The following is a 16,823-nucleotide window of genomic DNA, read 5'->3' as shown; positions in this document are numbered from 1 at the left end:
TAAACAAGTCAAGTCTGCTAAAATAAACTGTTTAGTGCGAGTGATACACTTAATGACGGAAGTTGGATGATCTCTACAACAGAAATTACAAAATCTGGACAAAGAAAAATGGACAGCTCGTTGGAAAGTGAAAAGACCTCCTATACCCACGGAGTGGACAAGCCAATATCACTAAACTCTCCACTGACAGAGGGAAAGCAATGCCTGCCAAGTGTCGACAGCTTTCTCCATATGAAAATAGGAAAAATGTAAAATTCACACGGAAGCAACTAAAGCTGCCTATTAGTCAGTCAATCTGGAAGAAAACAAAGCAGTACAAGTTTGAGTACCTAATAAGATATTATAATGTTGCAAGGATATAGTAACCAAAACATAATACTGCCACAAAAATGGGCACATGCCAACGAAGTAGATCACAGAAGTAAATCCACAGCATCTACAGACAAGTAATTCTCAAAGAAGCTCCCTCTCCCCACTGCTGGGCATTTCATCTAAGGCTCCTCACCTTGAGTCCTGGGAGTCTCTCACCTCCCAAGTCTCTGGTACTTTCTAGAGGGTCCCCTCACCTCCCACACCATCCCCCCGAGGTTGTATATTTCCATTTATTCCAATCAGGAAGCATACATGAGCTGGTCTGCCGGTTCAGAACACATATACAGCAGAAAACTGCCTGGTCTGGTCTCAGTGGGAGAAGAGAAGCCTAACTCTAGAGAGATTTGAGGCCCCAGGGATTGGGGAAGTCTGGCAGGGGTTGGGGAGACATCGTCTCTTAGAGACGGGGGAAAGAGGAATGGAATGAGGAGCTTTGGTAGGACAGACCAGGAAGGGGGCAATGACAGGACTGTAAAAAAAATAAATGTAATTTTAATTTTATTTTAAATTCTCAAAGCACACACTAGAAAAAAAATAGTTTCTCCCCTTCCGGTCTCCACCTGCGCCCAGAGCTGGGGCTGTTCTATAGCCATTGGATACAAAACTTGCCTGCAAGTCTGGCAGGAGCACTTTCCCTCCTAAGCCCTCAGCCCACATGTAGAACCCCACTTTCTCTTTACTGACTGTACAAGGAGAGACATGCTGGGAGAGCACAAGGAGGGGGAGCCCCAGGGTGGCCTAGGACAGGACGCTTCCAGTCTCCATCCTTGCCAGAGCTGGGTTTATATATATCCCACAGCACTCCAGACCCAAAAGCTACCCAGAGAAAGTTGGTCTCCCAGGAGCACTCTCACTCCAAAGATCACAGGCTCACAGGCCTACAAGAGGGACAAACTCCAGTTAGAGACAGCATCAGCGATAACCAGATGGTGAGAGGCAAGTTCAAGAACCTAAGCAACAGAAACCAAGGCTACTTGGCATCATCAGAACCCAGTTCTCCCACTATAGCAAGTCCTGGATACCCCAAGACACCAGAAAAGTACGATTCTGATTTAAAAATCACATCTCATGATGAAGTTAGAGTACTTTAAGAAGGACATACATAACTCCCTTAAAGAAATACAGGAGAACACAGGTAAACAAGTAGAAGCCCTTAAAGAATTACAGGAAAACTCAAACGAACAGGTGAAGAAGGAATTGAACAAAACTATCCAGGATCTAAAAATGGAAATAGAAACAATAAAGAAAGAAGAATTCACAAAGGGAGACAACACTGGAGATAGAAAACCTAGGAAAGAGATCAGGAGTCTTAGACACAAGCATCACCAACAGAATACAGGAGACTGAAGAGAGAATCTCAGGGGCAATAGATACCGTAGAAAACATTGACACAAAGTCAAAGAAAATGCAAAAAGCAAAAAACCCCTAACCCAAAACATCCAGGAAATTCAGGACACAATGAGAAGATCAAACCTAAGGATAATAGGTATAGAAGAGAGTGAAGAAAAAGGGCCAATAAATATCTTCAACAAAATTATAGAAGAAAACTTCCCTAACCTAAAAAAAAAATGGATGCTCATAAATATACTAGAAGCACAAAGAACTCCAAAGATATTGGACCAGAAAAGAAATTCCTCCCACCACATAATAATCAAAACACCAAATACACAAAACAAAGCAAAAAAATTAACTGCAGTAAGGGAAAAGGTCAAGTAACATATAAAGGCAGACCTATCAGATTTATACCAGACTTCTCACCAGAGACTATGAAAGCAGGAAGATCCTGGACAGATATCATACAGACCCTAAGAGAACACACATGCCAGCCTAGTTTACTATATTCAGCAACACTCTCAATTAACATAGATGGAGAAACCAAGATATTCCATGACAAAACCAAGTCTGCATAATATTTTTCCACAAATCCAGCCCTACAAACGATAATAGATGGAAAACTCCAACACAAGGAGAGAAACTATATCTTAGAAAAAGCAAGAAAGTAATCTCCTTGCAACAAACCGAAAAGAAGAAAGACACACAAACATAATTCCACTCTAACAATGAAAATGACAGGAAACAATCACTGATACTTATATCTCTTAACATTAATGCACTCAATTCCCCAATAAAAAGACACAGACTAACAGACTGGATATGTAAACAGGACACAGCATTTTGCTGCATACAAGAAACACACCTCAGTGACAAAGACATACACTACCTAAGAATAAGAGGCTGGGAAAATTTTTTCCAAGCAAATGGTCCAAAGAAACAAGCTGAAGTAAATATTCTAATTTCAAATAAAATCAACTTTCAACCAAAAGTTATCAAAAAGATTAGGAAGGAGACTTAATAATCATCAAAGAAAAAACCTACCAAGATGAACTAGCAATCATGAACATCTATGCTCCAAATGAAGGGGCAACCACATTCATAAAAGATATTTTACTAAAGCTCAAAACATACATTGCACCACACACAATAATAGTAGGAGACTTCAAAACCCCACGGTCATCAACAGACAGATCATGGAAACAGAAATTAAACAAAGACACAGTGAATCTAATGGAAATTATGAACCAAATGGATTTAACAGACATTTATAGAACATTTCATCCTTAAAATAAAAGAATATACCTTCTTCTCAGTACCTCATGTTACCTTCTCAAAAATTGACCATATAATTGGACACAAAACAGTCCTCAACAGATACAAGAAGATTGAAGTAACCTCATGCATTCTATAAGATCACCATGGACTAAGGCTGGTCCACAGTAACAAAAACAACAGAAAGCCCACGTACACATGGAAGCTGTGTCTACACAATGACAACTTGGGACAAGGAAGAAATAAAGAAATTAAAGACGATTTACAATTTAATGAAAATGAAGGTACAACATACCAACACTTACGGAAATCAATGAAAGCAGTGCTAAGAGGAAAACTCATAGCTCTGAGTGCCTCCAAAAAGAAATTGGAGAGAGCCTACACTAGCAGCTTGACAGCACACCTGAAAGCTATAGAAAAAAAGAAGCAAATACACCCAAAGGAGTAGATGGCAGGAAATAATCAAACTCAGAGCTGAGATCAACCAAATAGAAAAAAAAAACTATACAAAGAATCCACAAAAGCAGGAGCTGGTTCTTGGAAAAAAGTCAACTAGACAGATAAACCATTAGCCAGACTAAACAAGGATACAGAGACAATATTCAAATGAACAAAATCAAAAATGAAAAGGGAGACATAACAACAGAAACTGAGGAAACAAAAAATTATCAGATCCTACTACAAAAGCATGTATCAATACAACTGGAAAATCTGGAGGAAATGGACAGTTTTCTAGATAAATATCAGGTATCAAAGTTAAATCGGGATCAAAAAATCCACCTAAAACAGTCCCATAACTCATAAATAAATAGTAAATAAATCATTAAAAGTCTCCCAACCAAAACAAGTCCAGGACCAGATGGGTTCAGTGCAGAATTCTATCAGACCTTCATAGAATACCTAATACCAGTACTTTCCAAACTATTCCACAAAATAGAAACAGAAGGAACACTATCCAATTGGTTCTTTGAAGCCACAATTATGCTTATACCTAAACTACACAAAGGCCCAACAAAAAAAGTGAAATTCAGAATAATTTCCCTTATGAATATCGATGTAAAAATACTCAATAAAATTCTCACAAACAAAATCCAAGAACACATCGAAACAGTCATTCACCATGATCAAGTAGGCTTCATCTCAGGAATGGATGGATGGTTCAATATACAGAAATCCATCAATGTAACACTATATAAACAAAATCAAAGAAATATAAAATACATGATTATTTCATTAGATGCTGAGAAAGCATTTGACAAAATTCAACACCCCTTCATGATAAAATCTTAGATAGATCAGGATTCAAGGTCCATACCTAAACACAGGTATGCTTCATTTGCAACTAGAGATCAGCATGTAGAAGAATGCAAATCAATCCATTCTTATCACCCTGTACAAAGCTCAAGTCCAAGTAGATTAAAGACCTCCACATAAAACCAGATACACTCAAACTAATAGAAGAAAAAGTGGGGAAGATACTCGAACAAATGGGCACTGGGGAAATTTTCTTGAACAGAATATCAGTGGCTTATGCTGTAAGATCAAGAATCGACAAATGGGACCTCATAAAATTGCAAAGCTTCTGTAAGGCAAAGGACTCTGTCATTAGGACAAAATGGTAACCAACAGATTGGGAAAAGATCTTTACCAATCCTACATACCACAGAGGGCTAATATTTAATACATATAATGAAATCAAGAAGATTTCATTTTATTTTATTTGACTCCAGAGAGTCAAATAACCCTATTAAAAATGGAGTACAGAACTAAGCAAAGAATTCTCAGCTGAGGAATATTGAATGGCTGAGAAGCACCTAAAGAAATGTTCAACATCCTTAGTCATCAGGAAATGCAAATCAAAACAACCCTGAGATTCCACCTCACACCAGAGAGAATGGCTAAGATTAAAACTCAGGTGACAGCAGATGCTGGAGAGGATGTGGAGAATGAGGAACACTCCTCCATTGTTGGTGGGACTGCAAGCTGGTACAGCCACTCTGGAAATCAGTCTGGCAGTTCCTTAGCAAACTGAACATAGTACCTGAGGACCCAGCTATACCTCTCTTGGGCATATATCCAAAAGATGCTCCAGCATATAACAAGGACACGTGCTCCACTATGTTCATAGCAGCCTTATTTATAATAGCCAGAAGCTGGAAAGAACCCAGATGCCCTTCAACAGAGGAATGGATACAGAAAATGTGGTACATCCACACAATGGAATATTACTCAGCTATCAAAAACAATGACTTCATGAAATTCATAGGCAAATGGATGGAACTAGAAAATATCATCCTGAGTGAGGTAACCCAGTCACAAAACAACACACATGGTATGCACTCATTGGTAAGTGGATATTATCCCAAAAGCTTGGAATACCTAAGAAAAAATTCACAGATCTTAAGAAGTCCATGAAGAAGGAAGACTAAAATGTAGATGCTTCAGTCCTTCTTAGAAAGGAGAATAAAATACTCACGAGAGGAAATACAGGGACACAGCGTGGAGCAGGGACTGAAGTAAAGGTCATCCAGAGATTGCCCCACCTGGGGATCCATTCCATATGCAGGCACCAAACCCAGTCACTATTGTTGATGCCAAGAAGTGTTTGCTGACAGGAGCCATAATGGGTGACTCCTGAGAGGCTTTGACAGAGCCCTACTCACACAGATGAGGATGGTTGCAGATAACCATCGGACTGAACAAGGAACCCCAATGGAGGAGTTAGAGAAAAGACTGAAGGAGCTGAAGGGGTTTGCAACACCACAGGAAGAACATCAATATCAACCAATCAGACCCCACCAGAGCTCCCAGGGACCAAACCACCAACTAACGGGTACACATGGAGGGACCTATGACTCCAGCCACATATGTAGCAGAGGATGGCATTGTAATTGTGTAAACCTCCAAATGGACCAAATGCTTCAATGTCTGACATTAAATTACAAAATTATTTACTTCAAGAAAACATAAAAGTGTTTCAAGAAATTCGCCCAGAAAACAATGTTAAAAGTTGAGATCCATTACAAGAAGGAAAATGTGGCACTTGTTTTTTAAGTCTGGATTACCCTGTTTAATGAAACTGTTTCCAATCCTTATGTTTTTTCCTATGAATTAAATAATTGAGTAATTTTTATTGTGTATTTGTATTACATTTGTATTATATACTCATCTGTTAATGGCCACAACTATGCTGATTCTACTTCCTTAACATTGAGAATAGAACATCCGTCAACATGGACAAACACCTCTTGTGTAGTCTCCTAGTTCATAGGTTAGTGATACTTTTAGTTTTTTAGAAATTGCAGATTTCTCAAGTAGCTGCCCCAGTTTACACTCCCACCAACAATGAGTAAGGATTCCTCTTTTCCACACCTTTTCAGCATCTTCTTTGTGATGATATATATATGGATTTCTTTGCATAGTTTAAATGCTAACAGCTTGTCTGAAGTGAAGCTGGCAAAGATTCTCTCCCAATCTGTAGGTCATTGCTTCATTCTGGATCCCTTTGTACACAGAAGGCTCTTATTTCATTTAAGCACATTTGTGAATTCTTGAGTCTATTTTCTGTGCTATTAGGGTTCTGTTCTCAAATTCCTATCTATTAGTATTCCCTGTTACTGGTTCAGCCTTTCAGGTTTTAACTTAAGGTCCTTAATGCAGTTTAAACTTAGTATTGTTCAGGACGAGTGATAACAGACCTAATTCTATTCTTTGCAGGTAACCAGTTTTGCACAGAGTCCCTTTGGGGTCTTATTCAAAAAGTTGTGGTCTTTCAAGTCCTTCAATATTGTTTCATGAAATCAGGGACCCCATGATTTGGTGCATGAGTGTTTACAATGGATATGTCTTCATATGATAATTCTTCAAACTGAAGAATAGCATTAACAAGATAGTACTAAGCATTATCCTAGAGTTATTTCTTGACCAAAGTGGAGACTCTTAGCAAAGGTGTCCACTCTTCCTTCTCATTAGTATTGTTAACTAGCTAGTGTAGTGAGCACAGAAAACCACATGAGTGGCAGATAAAGGGGGAGGGTAGAAAAACCCGAGTCTGCTCAGTGACAAGCATTTACATCTGGGTTTATACAGTAAATAGAAGGGAATTTAATTGAAGTTAAATAGGAAAGGATATTAATTCAATCCATATGAAGAGAAAGGTGATATACATATACATACCTACAGAGGTATCGAGATCCACAGAAGGGAAGAATAAATGGAAATTGCTTAATTTTTAAAGTATGCATAGATGAATAAATATAGGCCTTTGATCTCAAAAACAAACAAGGAACAAAGGCAGGAGATGGGGAAGGAACCCTGTCTCAACAGACAATAGTAATTGTTTAAGATTGCCTTAACTGCTTAGTTGTTTTGACTGTCAAGGTGAGGTGGATTTAAGTTTGGTGGTATTAATATTGCTGGTCCTCTGGAGAGAGGCACAATGTAGCAGTCAAGAGAAACAAAGGCTGCTATTTTGAACCCATGGATTTCAGGTTACCAGACAAAGGACATACTGTTTTGCGAGAGAGGCTCTGTTTTTGTGTTAACAGGAAAGAAAAGGCTGTGGACCCCTTCCAAAGTGCTATGGACCAGATAGGATGGGGAAGACCCCTGAAGATATTGGCTACAGACAAGAAAGAAAAATTCAAGATGAGCAAACAGGACAGGTAACAGGATTTGCTGATTGTTCCACAAGGGAACAGGACGAAACTGTCTCAGACAAAAATATCTCTAGCCAAAACTTCAGTTAAAATTACCAATAAATCATGTTGGTTATGGAATCCTTAAGACTCATCACGCCCTATAAAGGATTTATCACAATTGGTTACTGATCAAATTAAGTCATAAAAAAGACAGTTCTTTAACCTGCTCAAACAAGGAGCAAAAAATTCATCCTTAACTGATCTGTGCACATTACAATCCATACAAATATATTTATAGTCATAAAAATTTGGTTGTAAGATTTATAGTGTAAGAATGAAACATAAGGATGAAGCTCTGGCAAGATTCATCCTCAGGGACACTGAAATGACCTGCTCTTCCAGCTCTGCCTGATTTCACCTTACCTGATGCTGCTGCCAGAGACTTGCCTCCACAATAGCTTCAGGAATACCTGGTGATTCCCCATGACCTCTATACATCCAGCCTTCCCGATGGATCCAGTCAGAGCTTCAGTCAAGCCCTGAACTTTCTAGGCATACAGAGACTGGATAACAAGTGCTAAAGCTAGCTTTCTTAAGTCTAAATAATTTTGCCAATTTCTCTTCCCTTTCCCACACCTTAAAAAAATTCACCTCCCCAATTCAGCACAAGGCAACAATGGAGAGTTGTCATTCTGATTCCTTGGGTTTGGGTTTCTGGTTTTGGTTATTTTATAAATTACAGATAGGTTATCATTTTAAGGCATAATTTGGAGATGGTCATAATTCATAGGGTCATAGGGAGGAAACTAAATAGAGAGCTTAGACTTAGGGACTTCTGTCTTGTCTTTCCTCTTCTCTATCATTTCTTATGAAAAGGGAAGAAAGAAAGGAAAAAAGGAAGATAGAGTAATATTATAAAAAAATTAGATAATGAAAATGGATTACTAAATTTATTCTTAAAACATTTTATAGCCATGATCTTATATTGGTAGAAATCTTTATACATTTTGATATAGAATTGATATTGTATTTTCTTACACTGGTACAGAATTTATATACTGTTACAGGGTTAAGGTTTTCATTAGCATAAATTTTTATATATTGATGCAAAGTTTAAAATTAGTATTGTTACTCTCAGATAGGCATCGTGCCTATGCAACTCATTTAAGAACACAAGGCTTAGCCGCAGTCCTTCTATAGCTGCCATTACAAACTGTTTAGGATGATTAAGTAATGCGAGTTATGGGCCAGATAATAAACTCATCGTCATATTAGATTCTTATTTAATTATAGTAAGGTGTTTCCAACATTATTCAAATGGAAATAGCTAAGAGTAGTCAAGGTTTAACAGTTCAGATATACTTTATATAGTTAGAGAGTCTTCCAAAGCATCAGAAATCCACAAATGTGGCATTTAAAAACATCTCATTACTAATAGATTTTTTTCGACTCAAAGGCACGTCTGCTCCTGATCCGTACCCCCATCCCACTTCAAAGAAGATACTGAGTATCAGTACCTCATATGGAGTTGCTACAATTGTGGCAAGGTAGCCACTGGGCAAGAGTTTCCCTAATTCATCTGCAGACAAAAAATACTGTTTAGGAAAGAACACACGATGTGGGATAGTCAACAGCTTAGCTCTGCCAAGACAAGACAAGATAGTCCTTCATAATTTCTGCTTCACTTAAGATTTGTCAAATGGTTCTGGGCCAGAAGGCAAAGACAGATGTTCCAACATTATAAGTAATATGGGGACTGTCCAGGCAGCCAGCTGTCTCTACAAATTGTTTAAGATTTTGAAGCTATATTTTTGGGCTTCCTACATATTCAGGTAATATTTAATTTATTCTCAGATCTCTGGTGGGATTGAAGACTAGTTATAGTCTCATAATCAAACTTATGTTGTTTATCATTAAGGAAGATTATCTAATTTGAAAGGATGGTTTTCAGATGGTAGTACAAGTTAAAATCAACAATCCACATACAGAATTGCAAACTCTAAGTTAGGATAGATGATAGAATAATTTATCTAAACTGCCAAATATGGTAGACTGGATGTTAGAGGCACATATCATATTTACAATTTGCATAATTGTTATAATTATGTTCAACGTTTATCTGAGAGAAAAGAGCCTTTTTAAATGGACAAAAGGGGGAATGTAGTGGGTTTAGCTGAATGCTACTTATATAATGTTAATTTGGGTCCCCAAAATTGTTTGTGTGACAATGAGAATCTACACGTCAGCATGTAAGACACTGGGGTGCCCTGTCCCACGTTCTGATTGGTAAATAACGTTGCCAGCAGCCAAGGGCTGGGAAGGGCAGACAGGGGTGGGATGTTTAGGATTCCTGGGTTAGGGACAGAGAGGAAAGAGGAAGGGGAAGGAGATCCGCCATGTCATAAGAAGGCGAGGAAAGATGCTCTGCTTGAGAAGCTGTGGGACAGAAAGCATAACTGCCATTATGTACAACCAGGGAAGAGGGGCCCCAAGAGAGCAGCAAAGACAGAATATAGATCTAACTGGGAATATTGGAGGGAGGTGGGCTAGTCATGTGGAGTTTAGGAAGTGGCCCAGCCATTGAGCTATTCTAGGCATATCAAAATATAAAGGCTCTGTGTGTGTTGTGTGTGTGTGTGTGTGTGTGTGTGTGTGTGTGTGTATGTGTGTATGTGTGTGTGTCTGTGTGTCTGTGTGTGTATGTGTGTATGTGTGTGTGTCTGTGTGTGTCTGTGTGTGTATGTGTGTGTGTCTGTATGTGTGTATGTCTGTGTGTGTGTCTGTGTATGTGTGTCTGTGTATGTGTGTATGTGTGTGTGTCTGTGTGTGTCTGTGTGTGTGTCTGTGTGTGTGTGTCTGTGTGTGTGTGTGTCTGTGTGTCTGTGTCTGTGTGTGTCTTTCATTTAGGAACCCAGAACACTGGGGCCGGTAGTGAGGAATGCACCACAACTACTGGATCAATTTAAATATTTAATTGGGTTCAACTACACAAGCACATACATGCCACAATCAAATGAAATGCTTGCTGATGTGAAAGAAAAGAGAAAATCATTATTGAGGGCATATTCAGCACAAATATAATAGGTATAAGACTTTCTCTCTCTTCAATATGAATACATGATAAAAATAAACTATCTTTCTCCTTTACAAGATAGTAAAGGGAATGTAAGTTAGAAAAGATCAAAAACAGAATTACTTCCTCTTCTGGGCAAAGATTATAAATGCACTGTGTACAACTGAAAACCATTCACCCATGGCACATGCTTGTGAGGATGGACTCCTAACACATTTGGTATTTTAAAACCAGTCAGTTCATACTGTTCATTATAGTTTATATAATTATTTCATTGTTACTGAATTTTCATTTTCCTGATTTACAACTAGATTAAAACACTTTTTCCTATTTCTCTTCTGTAATGTGCCTGTTAATGTCTTTAACCCATTTTCTATTGGTTGTCCTTTACTTGTTAACATGTAATTCTTTACATTCTGAGGACATTAATTCTGTCATTAAGGCCTCTAATAGCCAACTCTTCTTAGTCTACACTGAAACTGAGAAGGTGTGTACTTAGAAATAAAATATTTCTCTCAAGTATCCCTTGGTTTGTTGAGAATCAGACATGAAAGTTCTTGGTGAAAAGAAACAAATTTCATGCCCCACAAACATGAGCTGTCACTTAGCGTTCATAACAAAGCAAAAAAGGTCACTCTGTCTGAATGCTGGCAGAACTAATAAGAACAGTCCCAGATATATAGGATGTAAGTGTGTGCTCTTTCTATGGCTCACAATACCACCCCTTTCCTTTTAAAACTTCTGGGTACCTTATTTTTATTCTGGATATCTTGTGCTTGTCCAGGCACTGAACTGAGTTTGCAGGGTTATGCTGTTGTTACACTAGTGCAGACCTGAGTAACACCTTCTGGTTTTTAAATTCAATCTAAGAGCATTATTCCTAAACTGTCAGCCTCAATAATATTTATCAAAACATCTATAAATCCAACAAGAAATCAATAGTATGGATTACAGTGCAGTCATACAATGGGGTGTTAATTACTATTCTTCAAGGCTGAAAAAGCTGATATATGCAAAACTATTTGTTTTGAAAACAATGTTTACAAAGGAATATATTCATATTCTATAGTCATATTAAAAGTTCTACTTTTCCTTCAGATATGGAAAGCTATCACTAATATAACTCATGTTATTATATATATGAGCTGCTAAACCAAAGAAGTTGTCCTTTTGCTGAACTATCAGACAGCTGAGGGCAGAGCGACTGAGGATCTGAAGTCCAAGGCTGAGTCCTCTAAAGAGTGTGAGAACTGGAACACTATCTCACTTATGGTAGCTAGTGGGAAAGAGAGAAACCAAGAGCTGCACACATGGAAGTGAACACTCAGACACAAGCAGTGAACTGACAACTGATATGGGCCGGTGTGATAATACAGAATCCTAAGAAGTCAAGAGCACAGTTGGACTCAGTGTCCCAGATATCTAACAGGTCTCATTGGAAAACCTGGGGTATGTGACAGGACGGAAAGGATCATTTCCCAAGTAGTATAGCCTCAGAAAACGGGAGCTTTTACCACTATGGAAAATAAATAACACCTGAGTAGGATCGAGCTCCCACAAAACCAGTCTTCACGATAGACAGAACTATAGCAAATACTATTGTAGGAACTGAGGACCAACTGCAGGTAGGAAAAGAGGGTCCAATTAAGACTGTACTCCAAGTGGATGGGAAAGAAACAGTGCTGGGCCCACCTTTACAATGGGCCAACACTGTTACAAACCTCTTATTACTGAGTGGGGACAAGAAACCTCTCACAACAGAACTGCCTCTGACCTAGGAGAGAGATGGGGGTGGACTGGGAAAAAATAAAATGGATGCGAGGGTAGAAATAGATCTCATAAATATGAAATAAATAGTGTATTTATTTTTAAAGTATGTATGTACAGGTCAAGAAAAGGGAATGGGAAAGAAGAGATTTTGAGAGGCAGATGAGGTAACAGAGTAGATATGGCCTGAAAGCAGAACCAGGACTATTGGTGAAGGAGAAAGGGGAATCAGCAGAGTAGGTTCAAGGAAAGCAGGAGGACAATAAGGAGGTGCTGTCTGTCTTCTGATGCTAACTCCGCTTCTTCATGAAGGGACGCTCCCTGCAAGCAGCGCCTGTCTGCTCAGGGGACCTCAGTGAACCTTCTCCCTGTTCTGGCTGCTCTATCGAGGTCAGAGCCTGTGATTAGGCATTGGAGGGAAAAGGTGGGAACTGAAGGCTTGAGAGTGGGTGCAGGTAGAGAGGCAGAAGAGCATGAGAAGGAGACACAAGAAGGAGAGGGGGCTAAAAAAGAGGAGGAAGCCATGATGGACCAGAACCTCAAGTAACAAAGAGGTCTTACAGATGAGGAATAAATTAGTATAGTGTAATATCTGCCCAATCTAGGCTTATAGCTTATAATTATAACAACTGGATTATATGTTTTTTATATGGACTTATCAGGGTTGGAAATCCCAGTAGCAGAGAGGAGGATGTAAAAACATTATGAAAATGCTTAATAAAATCCATTTCTTTAAATACTAACTTTTAAAAAAATTGAAAATAAAAACTTAATATAAGAAAAAGTATATATAAATTCTTAAAAATGTATTTCCACATTTAAATTTTCTTTACATATCTCTTTCATTCATTTCTTATTAAAAATATCTGAGCGCTTACTACTTTCAGAAAGCACTGTGGAGACAGTCTTTGATGGCCCTGCGGACTCCGGATCCACACTGCTCCACCTGTTTCTGTGGGACAGGTCTCTGACATCCCACAATGTCTCATCATTGTCACTAGAAGAAAAACACATAACTTGTACATTTAGAGAAGAATCTCTAATAACCTCATTGCTCAACAGAGAGCCACCTTCATTCCATTCCAGCCGAGTATGGCTACTCTTGCCATGTGTAACCTGCTCCCTCCCAGGGAACTCTAAACTTAACACCTGATCATCTGCCCTCCTGCGCTGGACTTGAAAACCTGGGACCAGTGCACCTATCCATCCTGTCCTCCCTGAGCTGGGACAACAAGTAAGGGCACAGCTGGGACTCTCAGAGCAAGCTAGAAGCCACCGCTCTGTCCTCAGACAGCCGCCATCACCGTCCCTGAGCTCACTGCAGCCATCCCTCATGTAGTCGGGTAGAATTACCTTCCTTCCTCCTAGAAGGTGCAAACCAGAACTTAAGGTTAACTTTTGTTCAGAGTATATTAACCTTCCTCATCACTCTGTATCTGCTTCCTGTTCGGAATTAATCCAACTCTGATTTGTCTGTTTTCCAATAACTCATTATCTACATTTTCTTCCATATCCTAAAGTATTCGATTCTCCATCTGTCGAGCTAACAAGTGTTAACAAGTTTTTAAGTGACTATACTCGTTTCCTGTTCCCTCCCCGACCTCTCACTACTGAGTTAACTGTCTGTGCACTTGGCTCCTACACTTTCGTTTGCAGTCTCACTTAGCAAATCTTCCTCGTTTCACATCTGGACTTAATTCTCAATGTCTAGAAAAGTTCTTCCTAAAATGAACTATGGTTATAAGGCCACACAGAAAAGACCCTTGGCTGCACCAAACGGTATGATAGCTGCCTACTTTCACCATCGTTCCAGTGATCTTTGACTTGTACTTCATGCTTTAGCCATGTCTTTTCTTTGGTTCTGAAGGCCATTTTCATTATTTACGATCCCCTCCTCATCTTTGGAGCCATTGTAAACATATGATCGATGTGCATTCCTACCTTTCTAAACCATCCTCCTTTCTCCTTCAGTAACTTTCAAGGTAGGGGTTGGCATAAAGTATAGGACAGAGGACAGGCAGACTGTCAGAGGAATGGACTGCAAATATAACTGCTTCATTTTAATTTTAATAGACAAAAATATAAAGGCTTAGAGCCACACATCCTGAGTTCCTTCACTCCAGCCAACACTAGATCTTTAGTTTTAAATCTCTTCTTCTCCAGCTTTCTGTTATCCCAACCCACACACATCATTTCATTCTTGACACAACTCTTGCCATTAGTAAGATATCTTCACAAGCCCTTACTTTTCTCAAACATCTCTCACATCTGAAATTTTCTCCCCTCTTTTTACCTGCTAGGTTTCTATTTACTTAAATTCTAAATCCAGAATTATATCTTTTTCCAAAAGGCTTACGAGGGGCTGGAGAGATGGCAGTTAAAAGTGCTTAGTGCTCTTGTAGAAGACCTAAGTTTGCTTCCTAGTACTCACACCCACCTCCAATTCCAACCTCAGAGGATCTGACACCTGTGATCACCATGGACCTGCACACCTAAGGACAGATACACATGCACACATGCACAGATACTCATAATTAAAAATGAAATCTTTTAAAGTTTTTTAAGTTTGTGAAAAACTTTTCTGTAAATAGTTATAAACTTTCTATAGCATAGTCTTTGCATTTTGACTATATAATATTCACTGTGAAACCATGTCTTTTTATGTCTGTTTGCCTAATTAAACTAAGATCTGAATGGCAATGGTATATATAGGCTCACCAGACAATGTGGCCTCAAAATACCTTGGAATCACTATTATATTTTTGTTCCTTTAATGCACTTGTGAATGTGATACACATACATTTTACACAGACACACATGTAAAAATATTTACATTGTTTTAGAGTAGTATTTTAATGAATATAGCCAATGTTATTAGTAAATCTCTCTAGAAATACACCCTAGTCAAACAGGTTTTGATTTAATATACAATACCTAAAATTAGACATTTGACAAGAAAGTTTTAGAAAACTCCTGTCCTTTTGTTTTTCTTCAGACACAGTACTAAGAATTTACCATTCTACTGGTACCATTAATTAAAAATAAAATTTTTATCTATTTAATAAAAACAGATAAACAGTTTAAGGAATCTAAATGTGCACTGAGCTTTATGTTACTTCTAAAACACTGTCTCCTTCCAGAGCTCTACACACATTTACACAAAAGTTTGGTATCTACTGAGATAATAAAGATAGTACATCTTTTGAGAAATTATTTTTCTTATTAATATCCTATCCTAAGAAAGATAAATAATGTTTAGAAAGAATTGCATCATGAAAAAACAATCAGATATTGAGGTTCTTTAGCACCACGTCCATTTAGAGGAGCAGGCATGTGCAGAGGCCAAACAGAGAGCACTGGGTAAATACGGTGTTTACCTTTCTACAGGCTCTGGAAAAACAAGGTCATACTTATTCGAGAATGACATATGGTGGGAGGTTTTTACACTCTCTGAATTCACTTTATTCCCAAAAACCTATAGACATGAGAAAGAAAACAAATTATAGGCACAATTTTAGGAAAATATAGTTAAAAGAAATATGATTGGTACAGTACAATCGTATGAGTAATAAAATTTTTAATGATAAAAAGACACTTGAAATGTACAGACTTAGCAAATATTCCCCGATTTTTCAAAATAGAGTATAGAGTTCTATGTAAATACAACTAATAAACTTGAAACAGTCAAGTTATCTAAAGCCAATAAAAATTGGCTGTTTGGAAAATGTTGCTTATTACTACGAGCTAAAAAGAAATTTCTGTGAGTGCTTATGACATCCTACTTGCTGTGAGTATAAAGTTGTTCTTAGCACACGTTTATCTTTACTTTAGGACGTCTGCCATCTACATGCAGTAATTTTACAGGTGTCTTCGCTATGAGATCTTGCACCGCTAAGGGAAGACGGCCGCTCTTCTTTCAGTGACTGACAACATTCTGTATTGTACCTGCCTCACTGGCAGACAACACTGAATTTAATTAATTACAGGATAAAAGTCACATAAAGACACTTTTCAAATCACACTTCAAAATCAATACAACTTCATTTTTAAAGAGGCAAATTATTCTAGCAGCTGTAGGATGGCTCAGGGCTTACGAACAACTGTTGTTCTTTCAAACGACCCAGGTTCAGCTCCCAGCACCCATCTGGCAGCTCACAACCATCTATAACTCTAGTTTGATTCTAGGGGATTAAATACTATCTTAAATATTAAAAATTAAATATCATCCATGGATACAAGGCACGCACATGGATAACGATAGATAGATAGATAGATAGATAGATAGATAGATAGATAGATAGATAGATAGATAGATAGATCGATCTCTGAGATATGTATATGTAGGCAAAATACATACATAAAAT

General features: G+C 38.2%; 1 protein-coding gene across 10 annotated transcripts in view; it reads right to left on the bottom strand.

Moving 5' to 3' along the window:
* The window catches only part of Ptpn20 (protein tyrosine phosphatase, non-receptor type 20), a 64,210-nt gene that overhangs the window by 30,517 nt on the left and 16,870 nt on the right, over window positions 1-16,823 (bottom strand). For 7 of the 10 annotated variants that reach the window (XM_006252765.5, XM_006252767.5, XM_063275364.1 and 4 more), the window contains 2 exons: window positions 15,837-15,934; window positions 13,338-13,456 (listed from right to left, as the gene is read on the bottom strand). The exons of 2 other annotated variants lie outside the window; for them this stretch is intronic. In XM_006252765.5, the coding sequence (XP_006252827.1) occupies window positions 13,338-13,456; window positions 15,837-15,934 (217 nt within the window). The remainder of the gene's footprint in view (window positions 1-13,337; window positions 13,457-15,836; window positions 15,935-16,823) is intronic. One more of the 10 variants, XM_063275363.1, reaches the window with a different exon arrangement.

This window comes from Rattus norvegicus, chromosome 16 (genome assembly GCF_036323735.1).
Source record: "Rattus norvegicus strain BN/NHsdMcwi chromosome 16, GRCr8, whole genome shotgun sequence".
Lineage (NCBI taxonomy): Eukaryota > Metazoa > Chordata > Mammalia > Rodentia > Muridae > Rattus > Rattus norvegicus.
This window is presented reverse-complemented; position numbering and strand designations above follow the sequence as displayed.